Raw genomic sequence first — 25,896 nt, 5'->3', positions numbered from 1 at the left:
AGAATATGCAGTGGGAAGAAGTCTCTTCAATAAATGGTGTTGAGAAAACTTGCTTACACCATATCCAAAGATAAATTCAAAATGGATTAAGGACCTAAATGTGAGGCCTGAAACTATAAAAATCCTAGAACAGAGCACAGACAGTAATTTCCCTGACATCAGACACAGCAACTTTTTTCTAGATAGGTCTCCTGGAACAAGGTAAACAAAAGCAAAAAAAAAAAAAAAAAAAAAAACTATTGGGAGATCAAAATAAAAAGCTTCTGCACAGCAAAGGAAACAATCAACACAACTAAAAGACAAACCCTATCTGATAAAGGGTTGGTATCCAAAAGGGAACTTACGTAACACCCCAAACACAAATGATCCCAAAAAATGGGCAGAAGACATGAATAAACATTTCTCCAAAGACGACATATACACGGCCGACACGAGAAGATGCTCAACATTACTCAGCATCAGGGAAATATGAATCAAAACTACAATGAGATATCAACTCACATCTGCCAGAATGACTAAAATCAACACAAGAAACAAGTGTTGGCAAGGATGTAGAGAAACAGGAACCCTCATTGGTAGGAAAGCAAACTGGTGCAGCCACTGTGCAAAACAGTATGAAGGTTCCTCAAAAAGTTAAAAATGGAACGAACCACCCTACCATCTAGTAATTGCACTACTAGGTATTTACCCCAAAAATAACACAAACACCAATTCAAAAGGATACATGCACCTCTAGGTTTATAGCAGCATTATTTACAACAGCCAAATTATGGAAGCAGCCCAAGTGTCCATCAATAGATGAATGGATAAAGAAGAGCTGGTATATAAATACAATGCAATATTAATCACCCATAAAAAAGAATTACATCTTGCCATTTGCAACAATATGGATGGAGCTAGAGAATACTAAGTGAAACAAGTCAGAAAAAAAAAAATAGCATATCATTTCACTCATATGTAGAATTTAAAAAACACAACAAATGAGCGAAGAAAAAAAAAAAGACAAACCAAGAAACAGACTCTTAACTACAGAGAACTGATGCTTACCAGAGGAGAGATTGGTGGGGGGATGGGTGAAATAGGTGATGGGGATTAAGGAGTGCACTTGTGACGGGCACCAGGTGTTGTACAGAAGTGCTGAATCACTGTACTTTACACATGAAATTAATACAACACTATATTTTAACTATACTGGAATTAAACCTAAGACTGAAAAAAAAGTATTCCAACTAATGGAAATGAAATTATAGAATTTTCTCTATAAACCAGACATGAAGAACCTCCTGACAACAAAACATAATACTTCCTATGGTCTTGCCAAAGGGATCAAATCTGAGTCTGATCAAGCTTCTGGATCTAGCTGCCATTTTGCAGGAAATGAAACATAAAAAAACAGGATTATGCAATCAGCAAAATCCAGACTGTCCTGGATAAAATAAAGAAATAGATGGGGCTCCTGAAGATTAGAGGAAAACAAAAAAAATATTTTAAAGACATTCCAAATTTTTAAACAGAACATGAATAAATTATGGTGTCTGGTGATGTACTTTTGGGTAATTAAACTATAAAGAAACTCAAGGAAGTGACTCCTATAAAAGTCAAGGTAGTGATTAGGAGTAATTCAAAAAAAAAGGAGGGGGAGGGGGTTGTTTGAGATAGGGTAGATGAAGCGGTTTCTAGGGTGGCTGGCAAGGTTCCATTTATTGACCTGGGTGGTGTTTCCCTTATGATAATTCATTAAGCTACATACTTGTTTTTGGTGTTTTCTAGAAAAAATTTATAATAAAAAGGTCTTTAAAAAAATAAAAATTAAAAAAAAGAGCCTGGTTTCTAGTTCTAGCTGCAGAACATGGGGATGTCACTCCCTAGGCCTTTACCCATTCTCAAAATGCAGAGGTGCCCTTAGATATACTTCAGACCTACTGTAAATAAACTACACAAAGGTCTACTAAATGAGTATAATGAAGCCATTCTTTACAAAAAGCCATACCAGAAAATGACTTAACTCAGAGTAATAGAACCGTTTTCCCCGAGGAAAAAAAAAAAAAAACAACCTCCCCCCCCGCCCCAAAAAATCTAGCCTAACAATGATATACAAGAAACAGTCAACAATCTAGTCGTCTTAATTTACTTTTGGACTATTTCTTCCAAATGAATCCCAAGGACAAGGTTCCCAGTTTACCTGGTTTATCCCTGGACGGCTTTCTGATATTGAAAGGATTTGAAATAGTTCTGTATTTTACTGAAGAAGATAATATCAGCCCTATTTTCTTCAAAGTCGGGAGAAATCATTATACTGCACCAGTTAGGAAATGGTAATAAGTCAGGGAAGCATGAAATTAGGAATTAATTAGGAACTTTTGTACATCAAGATGATTAACCTATGAAGGATTTAAGTATGTATAGAATGTATTCTACCTAAGCCCAAACTAAATTGAGGGTTTTAAGTTTACAGCCACCAACTAGGAAGACAAATCAGTCCACTGAAGCTTTTAAACCAGGCTTACTCTTTTCCTCCTTACTAATACTATCAGGCAACTTTTCCCAAAACAGGCCAGGTTCTTCCATCTGTTATAGTAGATAGAAGAGGGGAAGGTTAAGTGGCCAAACATCAGGATTTCTTAGTAGCTACAGTACGCCACTGGAACACCCATTCTGACCTGATGCACACGCAAACTAGCCTTAAACCCTTAGTGGCTTAATTTGTAAATACGCTCTATGCTTTGCTTTTAAATTCTATCAACTCCTAGTCTTTGTTGAACTCATGCTACACTACAAGACATCTAGTGATGAGGCTCATCTTGTACAGCCCAGGAGAGTTTTCATCCTTGATTATACATTAGAATCACCAAGAGAGCTTCACAAAGTACAGGTGCCCGGGTCCTACCTGCAGGAATTCTGACTTGTTAAATGGTAGGGCTCAGACACGGAGATTTTTTTAAGTTTTTTTTTGTTTTTTTTTTTTTGTTTTTTTTTAGGTAGAATCTAGAAGATTCTAATGAGTATCAAGGTTGAGAGCCATTGTTCCTGTCCACTCTCTTTTCCCCTTCACTCACTGAAAGGCAACCATAGATACATAGCATTTTTTTTCATTTTCACATACTCCTTCAGAACGATTTCTTCTTTCAATCGGTTCATTCCATAGGGCTATTTGCTCATCACTTTCATCTCCATCAAGTCACATGCCTCTTCTTTCTGGCACTTTCAAAGTTTTTACCACTTTTGCCGTTATCAGTCATGGTAAGTTTAATTATATTTGCAAAATCTAAAAAGCATGAGCAGAGCAAATTATCTCAGACCAACAACTCAGTGAAAAAGATAAAAACACCTCAGATGATCTCCAATGCCACAATTGGTATAAGCATCAAGGACCACATCAGGTTCTAAAATTCTAGGTTTTACCAGTAAATAACATTATTTCTTTATCTGGTGAGTCCTTTAAAAAATTGATTTAAGAAAAGTTATCTTTAAAGTGTTTTGTTTTTTGTTTTTTGTTTTTTTTTTTAAGATTTCATTTGTGAGTAAGAGTGTGTGCATGCCAGCGGAGAGGGGGTGGGTGTGCGCAAGAGGGAAGAGCAGACTACCCCGCGCTGAGCAAGGAGCCCTATGCAGGGCTTGATCCCAGGACCCTGAGATCATGACCTGAGCCGAAGGCAGACGCTTAAACGACTGAGCCACCCAGGCGCCCCTAAGGTTTCTAAAAGACCAAAAACATACAATTCTAATTTGAACCTATTATAGGAAAAAAGACGACTGGTTTCTTCATTTTCATCTCCTAAGTCAGAACACAGCACAGTAATAGCAGGAGCACGTTACCCACCACTGATACCACCCTGAAACAACTCACAATGAAGCTGGATGAATCTGAGCTGTTGGAAGATCATTTTAATTGCAAATAAAACCTGTCCTATATAGGCAGAAACGGAAATTAAAGTGCCAGTTAGATTATTAAGAAATACTCCTAACCAGAAATTGGTTCATTGCCCTGGGGCTCTGATATTTCCTCCTAGTCAGCAAGCAAGACCTGGAGACAGACTGACAAAATACCGTAAGCAAGGGTATTGTTGAGCGTCTAATACCCAGTACCAGCCACAAATTTTTACTAAGGTTTTATGTTACAAGTGTGCTTGGATCAAATCCCTAACCTGAAATAGAAGCCAAAAAATAATCCATGTTAACTTTAGCAAGAATGTATAAAGCTGTCTGGTTCAGCTAAGTTTCTAGTCGTTAAAATATAAACCTTTTAAGTAATAACAATGACAAAAAGTGAGAGACAACAAGAACTTGATTTATATGTATCTGACAATGTTTTCCAAAATTAACAGATGAAAATGAACACCCTCCAAAAAAGACTCTGAAAGGTATGAAAATGCCCCCACTAATAATACAATTTTAACGAATCAGGGCTAAAAGAAATGAGCTCTAGGTTTTCTACCTAGGGAAAAATATACAAATCTGAACATCATTAGTATTTTCCCAAAACAATTCTTTCCTGATCAGGATATGCCTAGATGGACGACACTGGACAAAATCACGTCCTCCATACTTGATCATCATGCCCTACTGGGCTAGGACAAGAGGTACCTGGTAACACCTTTCAAAATACACTATATATACACGTGTACACATACACACGAGAACCTACAATCCTACAAACTCCATGTAGACTCATTTTATCACATTGTTTAAAAAACTTGTTAAACTTTCTATGTGCCTTTTAAAGTTCCAATATTTGGTATTTATTTCTTACTAAAGAAGTCAAAGAAAGAACTACCGAAATACTTAAGGGTTGAAGGAGTATAGTCCAACACTAACCAAACTCTTCCAATAATGCCTCAGAGAAGCCTTGCAGTCAGTTGTTTGTGGTCTCGAATGACTAGGATAGACAAAAGCTGAAAACAAAGTCCAAGGAAGCTAGTAGACCTCCAGGAGCATTTGAGGTAACGAATGGCCACTTGGCCTTGCAGTACCCACTCTCATGTACGTGGAGTATACTTGATGAGGGGAGTAATTTTCAGAGTGAATTAGAAATAGAGACCCTGCATAGGCGGGAGGCTATCAGGAGGGTCCAGCCAGATGTGCACAACAGTAAAGCAAAATCCAACTTCAAGTAGTTTAAATAAGAACATGCATCACCTCATATGATGGAAGAATCCGGAGGCAGGACTGTACAAGGCCAGAGCAGCAGCTCCAAGATGTCATGTGCCAAGCATCCCACACCCTCTCACAACCATGTCAAACAACAGGGGAAAAAAGTGGTCTTCTGCTCTGGATCTTTTTATGAGGGAGGGAAACCTTCCTCGGAAGCCCCTAGCAGACAGTACTGGCTAAACCTGGATCACATACCCATGCCGTAGGAAGTTGGGAAAATGGGACTCTGGCATTTTTCAGCCTCTAGATTAGGCTCTTCGCTTAAAAAAATGTTAATCTTTTCTACCTGAAAAAAAAAATCAGCATTGTTATTGGACTACCTAAACAAACTTAAGATCTTAGAAATAACCTAGCTTGATTGATGATTTGTTATTTTTCCTCCCTATTCCAAAAAACCAGCTTAGCTACCTTACAGCTTGGTTTGAGGGTTAATATTTCTAAAGCATTTTCAAATTATCAACTGCAGTCATCAGTGCTAATTTCAAAAAATATTAATGCTTCCCCACAAAAGAGAATCTCAAAGCAAAGTCTAAGGCTAAATTTATAACAAAAGTTTATCTGACACAGACACCCCCATGCTCTCTAGAACAACCCATCTATGAGTTTTGATGCTTTTTCCTTAGAGAAGCTTTTTTTTGTACTCATTAACCTCAGTACACTGGTATGACAAAGTCTATATCTAAGACTTAACGGTGTTTCTACTTCCAGAGCAAAAATAGATGACTGGTCAGCTTGAACTTTCTGCAATGTTAACCATCTGCCAAATTATTCAGCACCCTCCTAGGAAAAGCCATGATCCTCCACACACTAATTAAATGAGTAAAGGCTTTAATCATACTTTAGATAACTAATCTATTTCAATCCTGATAATCTAATTATCTAATTCTAGTAAATAAATTCCAACCTCAGTCCAAAACGATTAGAGGATTAAAGCTTAAATTCAGTGAATGCAAACTGAAATAGATCCACTCTAATGAAGTTCAAAGCAGTTTGTTCTATTAAAAAGTCTGTTTATTATCTGAAATTCAAGAATTAAAATACACTATTATGCCAACGTTTTCTAAACCAGTTCTAACTAACGTAGTATCTCTTGTAATTTTATTAAGTGAATTCATCTCGTTGGATTTAAAATTCTCTAACAGGGGAGTCATCCCTGATTACTCCTTGCAACGGTTACATCACAGGGAGGGGGTAGGGACACAGGTAAAATAAAGGGGATTAGGAGTACACTGGGTAATGTTGAGAACTAGTGAATCCTATCGTACATCTGAAACTAATGTAACACTGCATGTTAACAATACTTCACTAAAAAAGGAAAACAATTATACCGTCTCCACGCCCCCTATGTTTCTTCCACATCACATTTCACCTATCACATATGTTTGTGTGTTTCTGTTACATGTGTCCTATGTTGCTCCATAAGCCACAATGATTGACCGTCTTGGTGCTCCAACTCCGTTGCCTATAACATTGCCCGATATACAGACACTGAATAAATGTGATAGAGACTAAGGGTCAATTCATATCTTCAAAAATATAAGTCAATGTTCATCAGTAATTATGGTGTAAAGATTTCAACAGCAAGAACAAATCACAAAGAAAAAATAAACAATTGCTAACAACCACCACTGCTACCACAAGAGGCAACCACCAGTTAGAAAACCTGTTATGCCCCTCATGAAATAAATTATTTTAGTATTTTATTTACTTGAGAGAGAGAGCATGAGCCAGGAGCAGGGGGGTGGGAAGGGGTGGGCAGAGAGGGACAAGCAGCTCAGCAGGGAGCCCATGGGACTCGATCCCAGGACCCCAGATCATGACCTGAGCCAAAGGCAGACACTTAACCATCTGAGCCAGCCAGGTGCTCCATAAACAATTAAATTCTAACAACAAGCCTATGATATAAATATTAGTCCCATCTTATGGACAAGGACATTGAGAATCAGAAAGGTAAAATAAGATGCTCAATATCAAAGGGGTAAGTTGATCCACAACACAACACTCTGACTCTTAAGTCCCTAATGCTCATTTGTGATATCCAAGGAGCATTAAGGGTCGAAAAGCAATAGCAGAAAAGCCCATCTACATAAGGAGCCAGAAAAAGTACAGTACTCAGTGACTTCTAAAACTCAACATCAAACTGCCTAACATGAGGCATGTTTAAAAATTAAACATCACTTGAGTCTGTCTTCCACAAGAAAAGCCTCCAAGTCACTGACTGTTCTAGTAGATAACTGGAGCTTAAGTATAAGTAACTTACATTTTCGTACATCTCAGTCTTTAAAGTTTCCAGTGAAAACCGCAGTGTATTAGTTGTTTTTCTCCAACCCAATTCTATTTTAAGTTCATTTTCTACTGTCTTTCTGATTGCTTCTTCATTAGCTCCCATTTTGTAGATTTCACCCAATCCATCAGTTCAAATTCTATAGGACTGGTCAAGCGCATCTGTTGTCCCATGAAATAAATGCAATTGATTGTGTGTGCCAGTCATGGTTTCTTAGACGTCTACTCATTACTTCCACCCACATATTTCATGTTTCTTTGGAAAACTGGCAGCCACGTGGAGGCCTACTGCTCCTTTCAACATCTACATTTATAATTTGTTACTAGATAATTTTATCCATAGGGAAACTCACAGTAAAGATATGCCTCTCAGCCCCTATTATGTGAACTGATTAGAGTAAAATCAGTTTTACTTTTCTGTAATACCAATATTATCCCAATTTATAAGTGACATCAGAGATCAATAGCCATCTTAATTCACTAACAAGGAAAGAAGTCTTGGAGGAAACCAACCCAGTCCGTGTTCCTCATCAATGTCAGGGGCTAAAAAGCAAAAGCAGTTTTAGAAGGTATGAGAAATATTTTTAAATTAAGTAAACATCCTACTTGTGGACTTTATACATTCAAAAGCCCTGTGATTCCAGTTGCCCCAAAACAAGCACTTCCATAGACAAATGCGTTGTTTTCCACACTATCACACACAGTTCAGCAGTATTTTTCAACTTGACAGTTTTACTTACTGTCTTGGAAGCAGTATTAATGTACTGCATCACCATTTCTTTTTTGATGCTGAAGTCCTTTTCCCGCAATGGTGCCTTCTTATCTTCATTTAAATTCATATCTTCCTGGAAAACACAATTAAAAAGCCTCATTTTAGAATCTAAGTAGAGCAGCAATTCTACATACCCTAGGAACAGAAAAATCAATAATTTGACTAAAGCAGAATTGTTTCGGAATGATTTACGTGTAGTTCTGCCTGGAGAAAAGAAAGAGCAGGAGATATAGACAAAAACATGTTCTAGATCATTTTAACAGGTAAAACATCTACCAGAAAATCTTTTTAAAATCACAGCGGGCTAGTAAAATTACATTCTCATCACTACAGATAGTTAGACACTTAAGATTTCTACCTTTCATAAGGTCATCCAGATTCACAATACACACACACCCCGCTCAAGTTCTTTTTTTAACCAACAGCTGTACCTGAAGCTATCTTGCGCTATTTCTGAAAGAGCTGCTCCATGTATCGTAAAAATTAAAAGGTAAGTAAGCCAACCACTTTCCAGATGGTGTAGCTACAAGCTCATATGATGAAATACCTGACACAGATCCTAGCAAAAGGCAAAGCATTCTATAGTTGTCTCTTCTCTACCCTTATCAAAAATATCCTTTAGCTACTTATTCTGTGTTCTATACCACCTAAAAGTTGCACTCATAAAAAGAGGTACCACCCAAAAATCTAACATTGCTCAACAGCACCAATCAAAATAAAGGTTTAAGTAACCTAGATCTTGCTACAGGTCTCATTCTCACTAAAGATACAAGTCATGTGGAAATTAAATGTGGAAATTGCTACCAGTTAAGTTGCTTTGTTTAGAGGCTGCTCTGGCAAAGGAAAAGGAGCCTACAGGGGAGACAAAAATGACTGAAGGGCAGCTCAAATGGATTTCCTCAAATATTAGCCCTCGGTCATTTGTGAGATGCAATATAACACACTTCAATGTATACCAACTCCATAGCTACTCAGAAACAGGTGTATAAAAATCAGAACTTTGGATCACCTGTGGAGCCCAGCAGGTTACATTTATTCTAAGTTTTATAAGAGTGCTACAATTCATCAGACACTGTAGTTTATGTCTTTAGCCGACTCAGTTTTTGACTACTAATCCCTTCAAGCACTTAAAAGTCAAAATTTCCTTCATTTTACCTTGATATAAATATTTAAGATTTTAGAAGTTGTTCCACTTGATACTAATAAAAGGTAGTAATTAGTAATGTCACTCCTGGCTGTTCAGGTTAGAAATATCCTATTCTGTGAATAATGGTTTGTTTTGTTCCCGCCCCCCTCTTTTTTTTAAGCCAGGAACTCTCAATAGGCCTTAATACCACTTAGGATTTTAAAATTGTCTTGGGATATTTTGGTTGTCAATGACTGAGATGATGCTCCCAGCATTTATTAAGGTGTGCTAGGCATTCTTAATCCTACCCAATAAGAAACTGTCCTTGGGCGCCTGGGTGGCTCAGATGGTTAAGCCTCTGCCTTCGGCTCAGGTCATGATCCCAGGGTCCTGGGATCGAGTCCCGCATCGAGCTCCTCGCTCAGCGGGGAGTTTGCTTCTCCCTCTCCCCCTGCTTGTTCTGTCTCTCTCGCAAATGAATAAATAAACTCTTTAAAAAAAAAAAGAAAAGAAAAGAAAGAAATCAGATGACTTTTCAGGGATGGCTGGCTATTCGAAACTCAAAAAACTGGAGCCCAGATTCCCAGTCTAGTGCAGTTTCCAGGTAATTAGATATGTCCCTTGAAAGCAAGTCATCAATTTTTATGTTACTCAGTTTACACATGCTCAAAATGATCATATAGTATCTCTACTGTCTTAGGTTCCCTAGAGGTAGAGTATGGGACAGAGATTCTAGTGCAGAAGACTAAGGGAGGGGATACACTCAGGAAAGGGAATGAAAGAAAAAAAAACACACACACACAAGACAGAGCAGGGGAGAGAGACACTGGAGAATGTTGCCTCAGCCAGAGTACTAATTCAGCCTGAATTGCACTGCTAGCAGTACACCTAGAGGGAGAGGGCACTTGGACACCTCCAAATCAGTCAGCCAATTAGCTACAGGATCCTAGCTCCCAGAGGCCTAATATCCGGATAGGGCAGCTGTGAGCTGCCAGGAACCAATACCTATCACCTGGGGTTTGCACGCAGCAGCCTGGTAAAGGCAGTCTTGTAGGGGCACCAACAGGACCCACTATACCTTTTGAAAATAACTTACTGTAGAATAAGGTTTATTTCTAAGCAGAACTCATATATAATACAGAAACTCATATATATGGCCTCAACAGGCAATAGAAACCACTGTATTAACCAATTCTTCCATTCAAACAGAGGTTGGGATGTCTACTACACTGCATAGGTACAAAATGTTACTGCAGGTACAGATTTTAAGAAAACCCTGAAATGGGGTTTACTTCAATGTATCAATGTGCTGAGATATTTGTATGTAATTCATTAAAAATTGTAAATCAAAGACTGAACAGGAAATACATAAACATGTAATTGCAAAAGACGATGAGTAATTTGAATGAGGCTAATATTTAGTGGATAGGAGATAGTTTTCCCACTTATAGATATTTATTAGTTGGCTATTTAGCTGAATAGATCTCAAAAATACTTAAGCAGTCATCACATCAAAACTTAGAAGAGTATTGTGATTAATGTTCTATTAATATCTTAATATACATTATAAATTAACTCATTTATAGTGCTACCGTCATATACATGTTGAAACAGTTTTGCCTGGGGAAACTGGGAGTTGCAACATCAAGAACTAATTTTCCTTTAGTTAATTACTTTCTAATTAAAAACTATACCTTAACTGAACCACTGTGCTATTTTACTGCACAAATCTGACTGGAACTAAGGATAGATTTTAGAAGCAGAAAATACTGCAGGAAAGAAACCTTAATTGAGGGGCACTCTACAACATAAGGATTCTTCTCGAGTATCAAGGTCATGAAAGATAAGGTAATGTCACTGATTGGAGGAGACTAAGGATACATGTTAATCTGAACTCAAGGTGTGATCCTGGATTGGATCCTAGAAGAGAAAAAGCATGAGTAGAAAAACTGGCAAAACCTCAGTAATGTAATTTAGTATTGTACCACTGTTAATGTCTCAGTTTTAATAAATGCATTCAAGTTACAGAAAATGTTGACATTTGAGGAAGTTGGGTGAAGGGTATCAAAGAATTGTCAGTGCTCTTTTTGCAACCCTTCTATAAATCTGTTTCAAAAATCAAATTTTTGTAAGGCTAAATTGAAATATTCATAAAATTTCTGCCATAAAAATAAGTTAATGGAAAAAAGGGAACATCCCTCATTCTTAGAATTTTAATTTGTTCACTTAATTTTGTGCATTTGTTGTGTATTTGGCTACATAAATACAGACTTGACAGAGGGGAAGGAAATAAAGAAACCACTACCAAAACAAATCCGAGGCTACTAAGAGGTAGAGTTAAGACCCAAGTGTCAGAATTCCATTCCAAATCTAAAGGTCAGGCAACCTTTGGAATTTTCCCCAAACCAAATCCAAGTTGCTCACATTTCTTCCCATTTTCATCCCAAATCTGCTCTAAAAACCATCCTCATTCTTCCCACAATTCTTCCTACATATTTTCACAAAGATTTAGTATTCCTGTCATCTTAACAGTTAAGTTCTTGGGCCAGACACGGTGCTAAACATTTATAAGCACTTTCATTAATCATCACTAATAACCCACTAGAGGTATGTACTAGCCTCTTTTTATTGAGGAGAGAACGGAGGCTTAGGGAAATTCTTTCAGTTGACCATAGTTCTATGGCTGAAATTTGAACTCTGTTCTATCTTAACTCTTCATTTTTATTCCCATAGTACTTATCTCCATCATCATCTAAAATCCCATTATCCTTTGAGGCTAATACTATCAAACTTCTCACTTACGTCACCAGCACCTTGTGTTGACTCCTCTCCCATCCCATGCCTTGCCATCCAGTCTTTAGCCTCCCCACCACCACCACCAGCTTTTACTTCCCCTTTTCTCAACCACAGCCTTCATGACCATACCTAGATCTTATCATCTAAAAACTGTTCCACCTCAAGTATCATCATAATCCCCACGACCCTATTCTGACCTCCATTATCTCTTTTCACTTGTCCTATTCCCAGACCACCATGGTCTTGACCTCAATAAAACTTCCAGTTTCTTGATCCCCACCATTTTCTCCCAAAGCAGGTTAATTCCATGATCCATCACTTCCTACATTTATGGAAAAGCCAACTAGTTTTTCCTTCATACATTCCCTAAGGTACTTATTTCAAACTTGCCCTTCCCCAAGAACCATGAAAATACCACTTCTACCTATCATTTTCAGTAAGCAAATTACAAGTTCCTCTGTGAAAAGAAAGCTTTCAATTTCCCATTTCCTGTATTACCAATTTATTTGCACACTAATCTTTCTGTATCAATTCTTGGATTCATCCAGAGATAATTCCACTCATTTATGCTCTGGATCCTCGTTCCTCTCACCTCCCGAAAGGGCACTGCATATCAATTATCCTTTTTCAATCTGTCTCACTAAATTGTTCTCAGTTGGTTGGGTCTCAATATATGAACATGTTAATCCTTAATGGATTAAAATTAAAAGGAAAAAGAACCTCCCTCAACCCTAGCTCTCCTTTATATATGGCTTCCTTCATTTTTCTTCACAGGTAACTTTTAAAAGACCTTTTTTTGTATACTCACTGCCATTTTCACAGTGCAGAGACCACAGTGGATTTCCTTTCAGGTGTTTGTGAAATAAGACATAAAAAAAGTTCCCAAGCAGAATTTGCTGACTCTATTTTGGGACAAACCATGAGATGAAGGTAACTTTCTGAAGGATCAAGTTGGAGCTAGAGATAATACTCACATCCCTAGCTGAGAACAGTCAAGGAAACAAGGTCCAGCCCCAGAGATAGATTCTTCGGGCAGTGGTACCGACGCAGGTCAATACGACTAAGCTGAAATCCAGGACACTTTCAGGAAGCATGAGCAGAACCACACACAAGGTCCATGACCTGGAACAAGGGTGGCATCTGGGGGGAGGGGTGAACAGAGCAGAGATCCTCCAGACCTCCCTCAAACTGCATCCCTTTCTGTGATGCACTGTGTCCACCCAGAGGAATGAGGGATACAACTTTTTCTAAATTGCACACGGACACCCTAGGTGTCAACAGCAGCCCTGATCTGGAAACCAGGTCCAAGGAACATAGGAAGTCAGCAGCTTTTAAGCTACTGCAAAGCATTCTGCCTATGTGCTGGATGGGGTCATTAGTTCCCACCAACAAGCAAGTCACACACCTTGACTCCATCCCAGACTGATAAAATACTGGTAAAAATAAATATTTTCCACATTCTCTTGGCAAAACTGAAGGGGGGGGCAGATACAATCTTAACACTCCTGCACATACATGCCACTAGTTAGAGCACTAAGGAGCAATCAAGCAAAGAATGGCAAACAGAATGGACATGTTTTCCACCAAGTTACAAACATTAGTCTCACTATTTTCATTCACGGATGTGGATTTTAAAGACAGCATGCTCATTAAATTTACATACATCAAGTTGAGTGGGATAGTTAACACCATGGAGAGTCAGATTAAATTTAAAATGATTGACTATTTGGAGATTTAAGCGAATCTGTACAGGCAGCAAGCTGAAGATGGTCAGGTGTGAGGTAATTCACCCAGAGAGGAAAAACTCTCCAGACAGGCAGAGGCATACCGGTTAGAAAATGTATGTGGAAGGACAGGATGGTCCTAGATCCAAACATCCATGTGGATCAAGCAGCATAATATTGGAAGGGAAAAACTGGAAGCATAGCAATATCAAAACCAAACATTAAGTCCTACGTCAAAAGTAATCCTCTCATTTCAATAGTGTATTAAGACTTCTGTTTCACGGGTTAAAAACCAAGAGAATTGTTCTTGGAAACAAGTCTCTGTTGTGCTCACATTTTTATCACTACAGCAGCAAATTGGTTAAGCATCTTAAGAGGTCCACAAGATCCCCTAATTAGTTCTCCTGAGACTTCAGAGCCCACCAACCTATAAACACAATTTTACCCATATTTCCTCTGTTCTTAACCACATTGGAATTCATCTTCCATACCACATGTCAAAAGGTCTTGCTAATGTTTATCCCTACACTAAGGGAGTGTTTACCACCATGAATGGTTTAGTGCCAAATAAAGTGAAAGATTTCGTGATCTCATTCCAGATCATATATGCTCAAAGAGTGCCCATTAACTGAATCTATCTAGTTCTGCAATTTGTTTCATTCTTAAGTCAGGTTTACATAAAGTTAGAAAAAATTAGAAAATTAGAAAACCTTTAAGAGATAAATATGCCTCGGAAAAAACTCAGAATTGACTTTATTACTACTTTATATTTAACATGTCCATAAATATGCTAATGCTACAGAATAGCTGATCTTTATCTTAACCATTTACTATGTTTTTATATATACACCTTCATAGTAACTTTTTTATTTATCAGTGTGATTACAGAGAAGTTTTATATATATATATTATATATATATTATATATATATATATATATATATAATATATGGTTCTGCCAAGAGTGAGGTTGGATTTTCACTGTTCTTTCCATAGTATCTTTACTCAATCCCCATTAAAATAGGGATCCAGACAGCTAGCTCATTAACAGGACAGGAGCCAAAAAACAGCATTTATCCAGAGACTGACAAGAACTCACATAAAATGTTCAACCAAATACTCTAACTGGAGCTTACAGAAAGTGTAAAGTATCTCAATATGAAACCAAATTTCACTTTGTCCCAGAGCCAGTATCAAAGAACAGAGGAAAAAAGAAACTCAAGCATCACTTTTCTTCCATATAAGTTTTAGCTGAATAGACAAGAAATGAAGTTAATATGCAGGGAGCTGCACAATTTTGAAATATTATCTTACTGGAACTTTTCAAGCATATACTTAAGCACCTATAATCAAAATCATTAAGTGATGTTTTAGGTAAAAACATAGCTAGTGATAAAAGTTTTTATTTGCTTTTCAACTTTTCTAAACAAATAGCCATTTCTTCACCAATCACATGAAGGATAGTCGTTGGACTGAACATACAAAAGCCAACTTTTCTAGAGATGAAAGAAGACTGAGAAAAAGCCCTCACAGCTGGGAAAGAACAGACTTGCACACTTCCTAATTGGTGAAAGAGTATGCCTAAACTTTATCATAACACTTATTCTTCTTAAAATTCCTCTAACCATTTTATTGGTTCAACGAACTCCCACCAGGCAAAGTCCAATGCTCCTAAATCATTTATTTTCTCATTTATCTGGATCTAAAGAGAAACAACTAGGCATTGACATTATTCCCCCCTGACAAACACAACCCATGCATCAACTTGACAACTGCCTTACACTTCTATACTGTTTTCCTCCGCCTCCTCCTCCTCCTCCTATTTGGATTATTTGAATTGCTTTTAAACCACCTTTCCCTAAATTTTTCAATTTCTACCTAAAGGAAAAGGTGACAATTAATATATCAAAACAAACCATTCCTACACAATCACTCTCATTTTATCTGACCAACCCTAAATATACTTAAGTTTTTAACAAAAAAACACTCATGATATAGAAAAGCAGATTTGTAAAGAATGCTAATACTTGAAATAAACTAAGTGCTAGATTATAGCAGTCAATAAGCAGAATTAACACAAACGAGTCTTTGGTTTCTCTCTTCATTCCCACTCCTATATAAAGACATCACCTACACATTCAAAACAACAGGCATTCATTTAGCCGACTAAAGAAATAGCCATGCATAAATCCTTAAAACCAAGGATTGAGGAGGAAGAAAAAAAAAAAAGAGGGAAAGAAAAAGGGAAAACTGTCCTTCACAGGTACCCAAAGCGTGGGAACATGGAATAAAGTTAGCAAGATGAGGCACCTGATGGCTCAGTTGGTTAAAAGACTGACTCTTGGTTTTGGTTCGGGTCATGATCTCAAGGTCCTGAGATCCAGCCCCACGTGGAGCTCCCTGCTCACCAGAGTCGGCCTGAGATTGTCTTCCATCTGCCCCTCCCCGCCACCCCCACACATGTGTGCTCTCTTTCTCTCACTGCCACCGCCCTCCCCCTGGGCGTGTGCGTGCTCTCAAGTCTTTAAAAATGTAAAAAGTTAGCAAGATGAACCCTCCTCCCACCAATTACAGTATGTATCAAAACATATGTACATGGGCATACTCAATTTTCTAAGTTCACCTGAGCTCTTTTTTCTTCCTCTGGACCTTATGCTTCAAATACATCTGAATTGATTATAAAAAGACATCTCAATATTTAACTCTATGTGTACTAATTTTTATCATTTGATTGCTTAAACATAGTGTTTACCACAGCAGAAAAAAAACAGATCAGCTCACTTGATAATACATGCAATATGTACTATAAAGGCACTATGGAGACAAAGATGAGTAAAGCTGAATATCCACAGTCCGCTAAAATACACTTCTCAGAAAAAATTCTTAAAGTTCTCATTAAAGAAGTTCTTATAGTTCTAATGAATCAACAAGTAAAACAAATATCAGAGTCACTCATTTAATCAGTAATGGAGGATATATGCAGTTAAAAAAAAAAATTAGGATCAAGAATCTACCCTATTGGAAGGCCAGTCTAGTGAGGAACTAGCCATAACTCAAGTAACTAAAATGTAAAATGAAAAAGACCTTCACTAAATAGTTTAGGGAGAGAAAAATAGAACATATTAACTCTTATCTAGGGTTTTTAGAAAAAGTTTTATGGAACAGACTGTGTTTCATCTTCATTTTGGAGGCAGAAGAGGACTTTTTTTTTTTTTTTAAGAGGGTGGAGCACTTCTTTGGGGGCAGAAGAGGACTTCTTAAGTTGGAGTACAGAGAACTAAGAGCAGCTTCTCAGTTTCCCTAAGTCAGAGTTTATTATGTTTGGAGTGAAATCTCAGATTTGAAAAATATTCACCACTTTCAAAAAGACAGTTTTAACTTTTATTGTACAATTCTACTCTGCACAATGAGAGAAAAGAAGAAACATAAGTTTTTCACAGATATTCTGATAGGACCATCCCCCCCAAAAAATGAAGGAATCTACATATAAAAGTGAGAATCCAGTAACATTACCAAATAGCAAAATTCATAAACAAAAATTGACAATATTCTTAGTAAGAAACAAAAACAAAAAATTTAAAAATGGTTACATATTAGAAATAAATAAACCTAATAGATGTGCAATGCCCCTAGGGAGAAAAACCATAAATTTCTACTGTTTTAGGAACCAAAAAATCTAGAGATAACATACACAATAGTCACAGATGGGAAAACTTAGTATCACAAAATGGAACTTAATTGATTCTAAAATTAATACAAAAACACAAAGCCTCAAGAATAGTCAAGATGATTTTGAATAGAGGGAGGGTCTTAGATAATAAGGCTTATTATACAGCTATAGTAATTAAGACAATGGATGTAAATGAGAGCTAGATAGACTAATGGACAGAATCAAACCTCCAAAATAAACCCACATATGTGCAGGAACTTGATGTTTACCAGTGGAGGTATGATGAATGAAGGGTAACAATGATTACCAAATCAATGCTGCCAGAAAAAAAAAAGTTAATCCATGGAGGAAAAAAACTGCATCCATATCTTACAGAAATAAAGATATAGAATCCTGAAATACAGATTTATGATGTCAGGATTGAGAAGAATTTCTTAAATATACAAAAAGCCAAGACCATAAAGAGATGGATAAATCAGACCACATGGAATTTTTTAGTTCTGTACTTTAATCCATCTACCCCTAAAGAAAGTAAAAAGAGACAAGACCCAGACTGGGACAAGATGCTTTACAGCTAACTAACAGACATGAGCATTAATCCAAATAGAATCCAAATTCTACAAATCAACATGAAAAAAAAACTCCCAGTAACAAAACAGGCAAAAGATATGAACAAGAAATTTATGAAGGAATAAACCAAAGGGCCAATAAGTGTGAGATGTTCAAACTTATTATGATCATTAAAAAATGAATTAAAGTAGGAGGTAACCTGTTTACAATTAACAGACTTAAAATTAAACTCAGGGACACGGTACAAATTAACCAAGTGGAATCTTCAAAAGTGTCCAATTTACAGAATACAAGGAGAGACTGAAGACTGTTTCCCAAAAGAAGATTTTAAAAACCTGACAGCTGAATGAAACACATGATTCTAAACTATACCCTTTTCCTACAAAGACCATTTTTGATACTACAGATAAAACCTGAACAGGGTCTGAGGATTAGTTGATAGAAACTGATCCCTGTTAACTTTCTGATTTGGGTGGTTGTATTGTGGTTATGTAGGAGGATGTCCTTATTTGAAGGGACTAATACTAAAGAATTAGATTAGGGAACATGAAGTCAGCGACCTACCATCAAACAGTTAAGAGAAAAATTTCTGTACATTGGTCATTATTACACAGAAAGTTTAACATAGGAATGAAACCATCAGATTCAGGGTATTGTTCACCTTTGGGAATTAAGGAAGAAGAACGGAATTATAAGCATACAAGACACTTCAATGATATCTATGGTGGTGTTATGTTCTATTTTTTGTATACTTGAAATATCCTATTTAAAAAAGCATCTTTCAACAAGTAGATTCAACATTACACAATGAAAATAGTTTCAAAAGTCAAATTGTAAATGCCTTCACTATTATCTAAGTTTCCCCACACTAAAAGCTGATAGATGTATTAAACAGGTCATCTAAGCTCTTAATACCAGTAGACACCTAAAGCACATACTTAAGAGATAATGATGGCATTTTATAAATTGCTCTTTCCCGTATTAGATAAAGGCTGACAAACATCTTCCCAAGAGAAGATTAGGGCATCACTATCCATACTTATGTACTCTGTGCAATTTAGGAACCATTTTTCTTCCATACTTACAAATGATGACAGGAAGTCCAGAATTTAAAAACTTTGTCAGAATTCTATCATTGGCACTCATTTAATGCCTGTTAATGATCACATCTAAATAGGTGACCTTCCTTGCATAGCTTTTATTCTTTCAGAGAAGTGGGAAATCAAACAGGAAGGGATGAATGCATGAAATCTCTCCTCCTATTCATTAATGTTTTTGTGTAACTGGGAAAACTGGCAATTAAAGCTAATTTCCATCCAAACAGAATTGCAGGTAAAAAGAATTGTGGCATCTTAGAAATCTTAAAGTTTAGGACCGTGCATTTAACAGGCAATTGTTTAAAATAAACCAGTTGGATGATGCTGCATGAATTTAATCTAGTGGGGAAGACCTATGGAAATAACAAAGGATAAGTTCTACAAGGGATTTACGTACAAGCAGCTGTGAGAAGCAAGTTTAAATGAGTGCTAGGTCTGACAGAACATGGGAAAGTGTCAAAGAAAAGTCATGTTTGGGCCAAGATTTAAAGTGTGAATAGGAGTTCTCCAGCAGAGGCATGGAAGGGTGGATGGAAGGCCAGTGCAATAGCCCAGGTAATAGGGAATGAAAGCTTCAACAGAGAAGAAATAAAATCAGGACCTATTACCAACAGAAATGAATGGATGTGACCAATGCCTGAGGGGGATCAAGAAGGATTCCCTGATCTCAGTGTGGGCCTCAGAGAGAATTAAGAGAGCAGCAGTTTTGTGGGGAATTTTTTGTTTCGTTTAAAAGAATATGACAGAAATTCGGTGAGGTCAACAAGATGGCAACATAGGTCATTTCCAAAGTCAATACCCTCCACAAAGGCTATTAACTATCCATAGGCAAGACAGCACTGTGAAAATCCTAGAAACCAGGAATAAAGTTGAAGCATGCCCCTGACTGAAGAGATGGTAAGGACAGTATTAAAAATCAAGTAAACAGGACACATAAAGGGAACAAGTTCCAGTAACTGATCCTAAAAAAAAAAATAAAAATAAAAATAAAAAATAGAGGTCTATCAGCTGACAAAAAGTTCCAAATATTCTTTGAAGAGTTCTAAAATACAGATAACTAAATGAAATTAGAAGATAGTATGAGCAAAATGAGTTCAAAGAAACAAACCATCAAAAAAAGTCAAGGTATTCAAAGATAAGTCATGTGAAATCATCTAGTCAAAGGAGCAAAACGAAAATTAAAAAAATGTCTATGGGACACCAACAAGAGAAAGTAAATATCCACTGTAGAAATCTCCAGAGGGGGGGAAAAAATGTACAGAAAGTCTAAAGTGATAAAGGCTGAAAACTCCCTAACTTGGGGTGAGAAATAGACATCCCGATTCAAAAGGTCCAAGGGCTTCCAAATAGGTTGAACCCAAAAAGGGATACACTGAGACACATTATAATTAAATGCCGAAAGTCACACACAAAGAGAATTTTGAAAGCATAAAAAGGGACTAGTCACAAATGAGAGCTCCCTAAGACTATTAGCAGATTACCCACAGACACTTTTCAGGACAAATGAAACATTCAAAGTGCTGAAAGAAAAAAGTCAACAAAGAATACTATATCCAACAAAGGTATCCTGCAGAAATAAAGGAGAGATACGACTTTCCCAAAACAAAAGCTGACAGAGTTCATCACCAGTAACCTGCCTTACAAGAAATGCTAAAAGACATTCTCAAGCTGAAATAAAAGGACACTGATCATCACAAAAAAAGAGGAAAATATAAAACAATTTAAAAAAGTTAAATTCTAATTTTCTAAGTCACTTATAATGCTACTTTTAAAAAGCTAATAAACCTATGAATTATAACTACAATTTGTTACTGAAACACAATACTAAAAGAAATGTCAACTGTGACACTCACAACCTAAAAGAAATAGTATAAAGTCTTCCTGTGCTATTGAAGTTGTCAGCATAAAGCAGGGTATTTAAGATTTTTATTTATTTAACAGAGATAGAGAGCACAGGTAGGCAGAGCAGCAGGCAGAGGGAGAGGGAGAGGGAGAAGCAGGCTCTCCACTGAGCAGGGAGCCCAATGTGGGATTCAATCCCAGGACCCAGGGATCATGACCTGAGCCTGAGGCAGCCACTTAACTGACTGAGCCACCCAGTCCTGCCCCTAAAGCAGTATATTTTAACTCTAAGATATTTAATATAAGCCTCGTGGTAACCATAAGGGAAATTTTTTTGTATATTACTACAAGGTTATAAGGTATTCATAACATACTGCTGCAAAAGGTCAATCACAGAAGACCACCACAATGAAGAAAAAAAGGATCTAAAAGAAAACTATTACAACGGCAATAGTAAGTCTGTCTCAATAAACATAAATGGATAAAATTCTCCCAAAAGACACAAAATGGCTGAATGAATCTTAAAAAGATCCAATGATATACTGCCTACAAGAGAATGACTTTAGCTATAAGGGTATACATAGACTGAGAGTAAAGGAATAGAAAAATATATTCCACAAATGGTAATCAAAAGAAATCACTTTTGGGGCACCTGTGTGGCTCAGTCACTTAAGCATCTGCCTTCAGCTCAGGTCATAGATCCCAGGGTCCTGGGATCAAGCCCCGCATCAAAGCTCCCTATTCAGTGGGGAGTCTGCTTATCCCTCTCCCAACTCATGCATGTACAGGATCTCTTGCTCTCAAAATCTTTAAAAAAAAAAAAAAAAATCAGTTTGATCAGAAAATAGACTTTAGCTAAAAATGCTCACAAAGATGAAGATTATGTAATGACAAAGGAGTCAATTCATCAAGAAGCTAAAAACAATTCTAAATATTTATGTACCCAACATCTGAGAACCTAATTATATCCAGTAGATATTACAGAACTAAGGAGAAATTAACCACAATACAATAGTTGTACAATACCCCACACTATCATCCAGATAGAACTTGTCAGGAAAGAGCAAATTTGAACAATACTATAGAACGGATATATACAAAGTCTACCATCCATGAGTAGCAAAATACTAATTCTTCTCAAGTACACATGGAACATTTTCAGGATTTAGCATGTTAGGCCACAAAACAAGCCTCAAAATTCAACAAGATAAAATCTTATCAAGTATCCTTTCTGATCATGATGGTGAGACACTAGAAAACAGTAACAAGAGGAAAGCTGGCAAATTCGAATATGTGGAAATTTAACAATACCATCTTGCACAATCAATGGGACAAAGAAGAAATGAAAAAGGAAAAAATACCTGAAGACAAATGAAAACAAAACCACAACATACCAATACCAGTAGGATACAGTAAAAGCAGCACTATGAGGCAAGTTTACAGCAATAAATGCCTACATTAAACAAGAAATATCCCAGATTAGGGCACCTGGGTGGCTCAAACTCTTGATTGGGCTCAGGTCATGATCTCAGAGCACCCAGCTCTGTGCTCAGCAGGGAGTCAGCTTGAGGATTCTCTCTTCCCCTCTGTCCCTCTCACCACTCACACATGTGTGTGAATGTGTGCACTCTCTCTCTCTCCCCCACCCCAAATAAATAAATCAATCCTTACAAGAAATATCCCAAATTAACAAGCTGGCTTTATAGCTCAAGGAACTGGAGAAAGAATAAACTAAGCCCTAAGTTAAAGAAATAATAAAGATTAGAACAGAAATATAATAGAAAATATTTTTAAAAATGGGGGGGAATCATGAAACTAAGGCAGATTTGAAAAGAAAAAAAGATCAACTCTTAGGTAAAGAGAGAACACTAAGAATCTGAAATCAAAGGACACATTACAAATGCTACCACTGATCACAGAGGGTCATAAGAGACTACTCTGAATAACTCTATAAATTATATACACACACACAAATTGGACAACCTAGAAGAAATGGGTAAATTCCTAGAAACAGACAACTTACAGAGACCGAATCATGAACAAAAAATCTGAACACACCAATAGAGCACTGAAGTTTAATCAGTAATCAAAAATCGCCCAAAGCCAAGACCAGATGGTTTCACTGGGTAACCATTTAAAGAATTAACACCGATTTTCCTCAAACTCTTACAAAAGACTGAAGAGGAGGGAACACGACCCAACTCTTTACCAAGCCATCATTACCCTGATGCCAAAGCCAGACAAGACACTACAAGAATACCATAGGCCATTATCACCAATGAATTTAGATGCAAAAACTCTCAACAAAATACTAGCAAACCAAATTAAACAGTACATTAAAAGGATCATGTGCCACGAGTAAGTGGGATTCATTTGACAAAATTCAACATCCATTCGTGATAAAAACTCAGTGAACTGGGAATAAAATGAGCATACCTCAACATAATAAAGGCCATATGACAAGCCCACAGTTCACCTGTACTGAACTGGTTATAGATTGAAAGTTTTTCCTCCAAGATCATGAATAAGACAAGGGTGCCTACTCTCACCACTCCCATGCAACTTAGTATTTAAGTCATAGCCAGAGCAAAAGCAATAAAAGGCATCTAGATTGAAAAGGAAGAAGTAATACTGTCAACTATTTATAGAGGATATTATATATAGAAAACCCGGAAGGCTCCACCAAAAAACTGTGAGAATAGATAAATTCAGTAAAGTGGCAGGATATAAAATCAACACATAAAAATCAGTTGCATTTCTATATACTAACAATGAACTGTCTAAAAAGAAATTAAACAATCTCATTTACAATAGGATGAAAGTCAATAAAACAGGAATAAATTTAGTCAGGGAGGTAAAAGACCTGTACACTGAAAAACAAAGCAATGATGAAAAATATGAGGACACAAATAAATGGAAAAATATTTTATGCTCATAGGTAACAATTACTATTGTTAAAATAACCCTCTACCTAAAGCCATCTATAAAGTCAATGCAGTCCCTATCAAGAGTCTAACCACGTTTTTATAGAAATAGAAAAAGTCCTACACTGTATGGAACCACAGAATACCATGAATAACCAATCTTGAAAAATAAAGCTGGAGGCATCATGCTCCCTGATTTTGAACTATATTACAAAGTTACAGTAATCAAAATATTATACTGGCATAAAACATATAAATCAATGGAAAAGAATCAAGAGCCCAGAAAGAAACCCATACATATATGGTCAAAATTTAACAAGAAAACCAAGAATATTCAATGGGAAAGATGTTCTCTTCAATAAATAGTGTTGGGAAAACTGGATAATCACAGGCAAAAAAGAAACCTGCAACTGGACTCCTACCTTATACCACTCAAAAATTAACTCAAATTGGATTAAAGACTTAAATTTAGGACCTAAAACTATAGAACTCCAAGGAGAAAATACAGGGGAAATGCTCATGGACATCGTTTTGGGCAATGCTTTTTGGATAGGACAAAAAAAGCACAAGCAATAAAAACAAACAAGTAGGCTTTTATCAAATTTGCACAGCAAACAAACAAAAAAAAACCCCACCAAAATGAAAAGGCAACCTACAGACTGGGATGAAATATTTACAAACCACACATCTGACAAAAGGTTAATATACAAAATATGTAAGGAACTCCTACAACTCAAAGCAGAGAAAGAAATATTAAAAAGTAAGAACAGAATAAACCTCTATTCCAAAGAGGATAAAGTAGTGGCCAAGTTTCATGAAAAGGCACTCAACATCACTAATCAGCAGGGAAATCCAAATCAAAAACCACAAGGGCTATCACTTCATACCTGTTAAAATGGCAGTTATCAAAAGGATATCGGGCGCCTGGGTGGCTCAGTCATTAAGCATCTGCCTTCGGCTCAGGTCATGATCCCAGGGTCCTGGGATCGAGCCCCACATAAAAATCAGTTGCATTTCTATATACTAACAGGAGACCTGCTTCTCCCTCTCCCACTCCCCCTGCTTGTGGTCCTGCTCTCGCTGTGTCTCTCTCTGTCAAATAAATAAATAAAATCTTTAAAAAAAAAAAAAAAAGGATATCAAGTGTTAGCAAGAAAGGAAAAGAGGGAACCCTTGTGCACTGTTAGTGGGAATGTAAATTGTTACAGTCACTGTGGAAAATAGTATGGAAATTCCTCAAAAAAAAAAAAAATTAAAACCAGATCTCAGCAATCCCACTTCTGGGTATATATCCAAAGGAAATGAAAACCACTCTCTGGAAGAGATACCTGTAGCCCCCACGTTCACAGTATTATTTATGATACTAAGAAATGGCAAAACCTAAACATCTGTTCAGATAAATGAATAAACTAGCGTATATATATTCATAATATTACTCAGCCAAGAAAGGAAATCTGCCATTTTCAACAGCATGAATGAACCCTGAGGGCATTATGTTAGGTGAAATAAGTCAAAGAAATACTACATAGAATTACTTATGTGCAATCTAAAAATAACAAACTCGTAGAAAAAGAGTAATGGTGCCAGGAGCTGGGAAATGGAGGAAATGGATGAAGGTGGTCAAGGAGTACAAATTTACAGTTCTAAGACAAGTAAATTCTCAGGATCTAATGCACAGCTTGGTCAAGCTCATTCTGTATTATATACTTGAAAATTGCTAAGAGTAAATCTTAAGTTTTTTTTTTTTTAATTTATTAAAGGGGTTGGGGGAGGGGCAGAAGGCAAAAAATCCTCAAGCCAACTCCCCACTGACCTCAGAGCCCAATGGGGCTCGACCCCAAGACCTTGAGATCATGACCTGAGCCAAAAATCAAGAGTCACTCAACCGACTGAACCACCCAGGCTCCCCTAAATCTTAAAAGCTCTGACCGTGGAATTGAGG

At 36.9% G+C, this 25,896-nt stretch overlaps 1 protein-coding gene across 3 annotated transcripts in view; it reads right to left on the bottom strand.

The window, feature by feature from the left end:
- Positions 1-25,896, bottom strand: part of DIAPH3 (diaphanous related formin 3) — a 484,666-nt gene that overhangs the window by 407,982 nt on the left and 50,788 nt on the right. For all 3 annotated transcript variants that reach the window (XM_027591357.2, XM_027591359.2, XM_027591358.2), the window contains one exon: positions 8,175-8,279. In XM_027591357.2, the coding sequence (XP_027447158.1) occupies positions 8,175-8,279 (105 nt within the window). The remainder of the gene's footprint in view (positions 1-8,174; positions 8,280-25,896) is intronic.

Source organism: Zalophus californianus, chromosome 3 (genome assembly GCF_009762305.2).
Source record: "Zalophus californianus isolate mZalCal1 chromosome 3, mZalCal1.pri.v2, whole genome shotgun sequence".
NCBI lineage: Eukaryota > Metazoa > Chordata > Mammalia > Carnivora > Otariidae > Zalophus > Zalophus californianus.
Note: the sequence above shows the minus strand (reverse complement) of the source record. Positions and strands in the feature narration are given on the sequence as shown.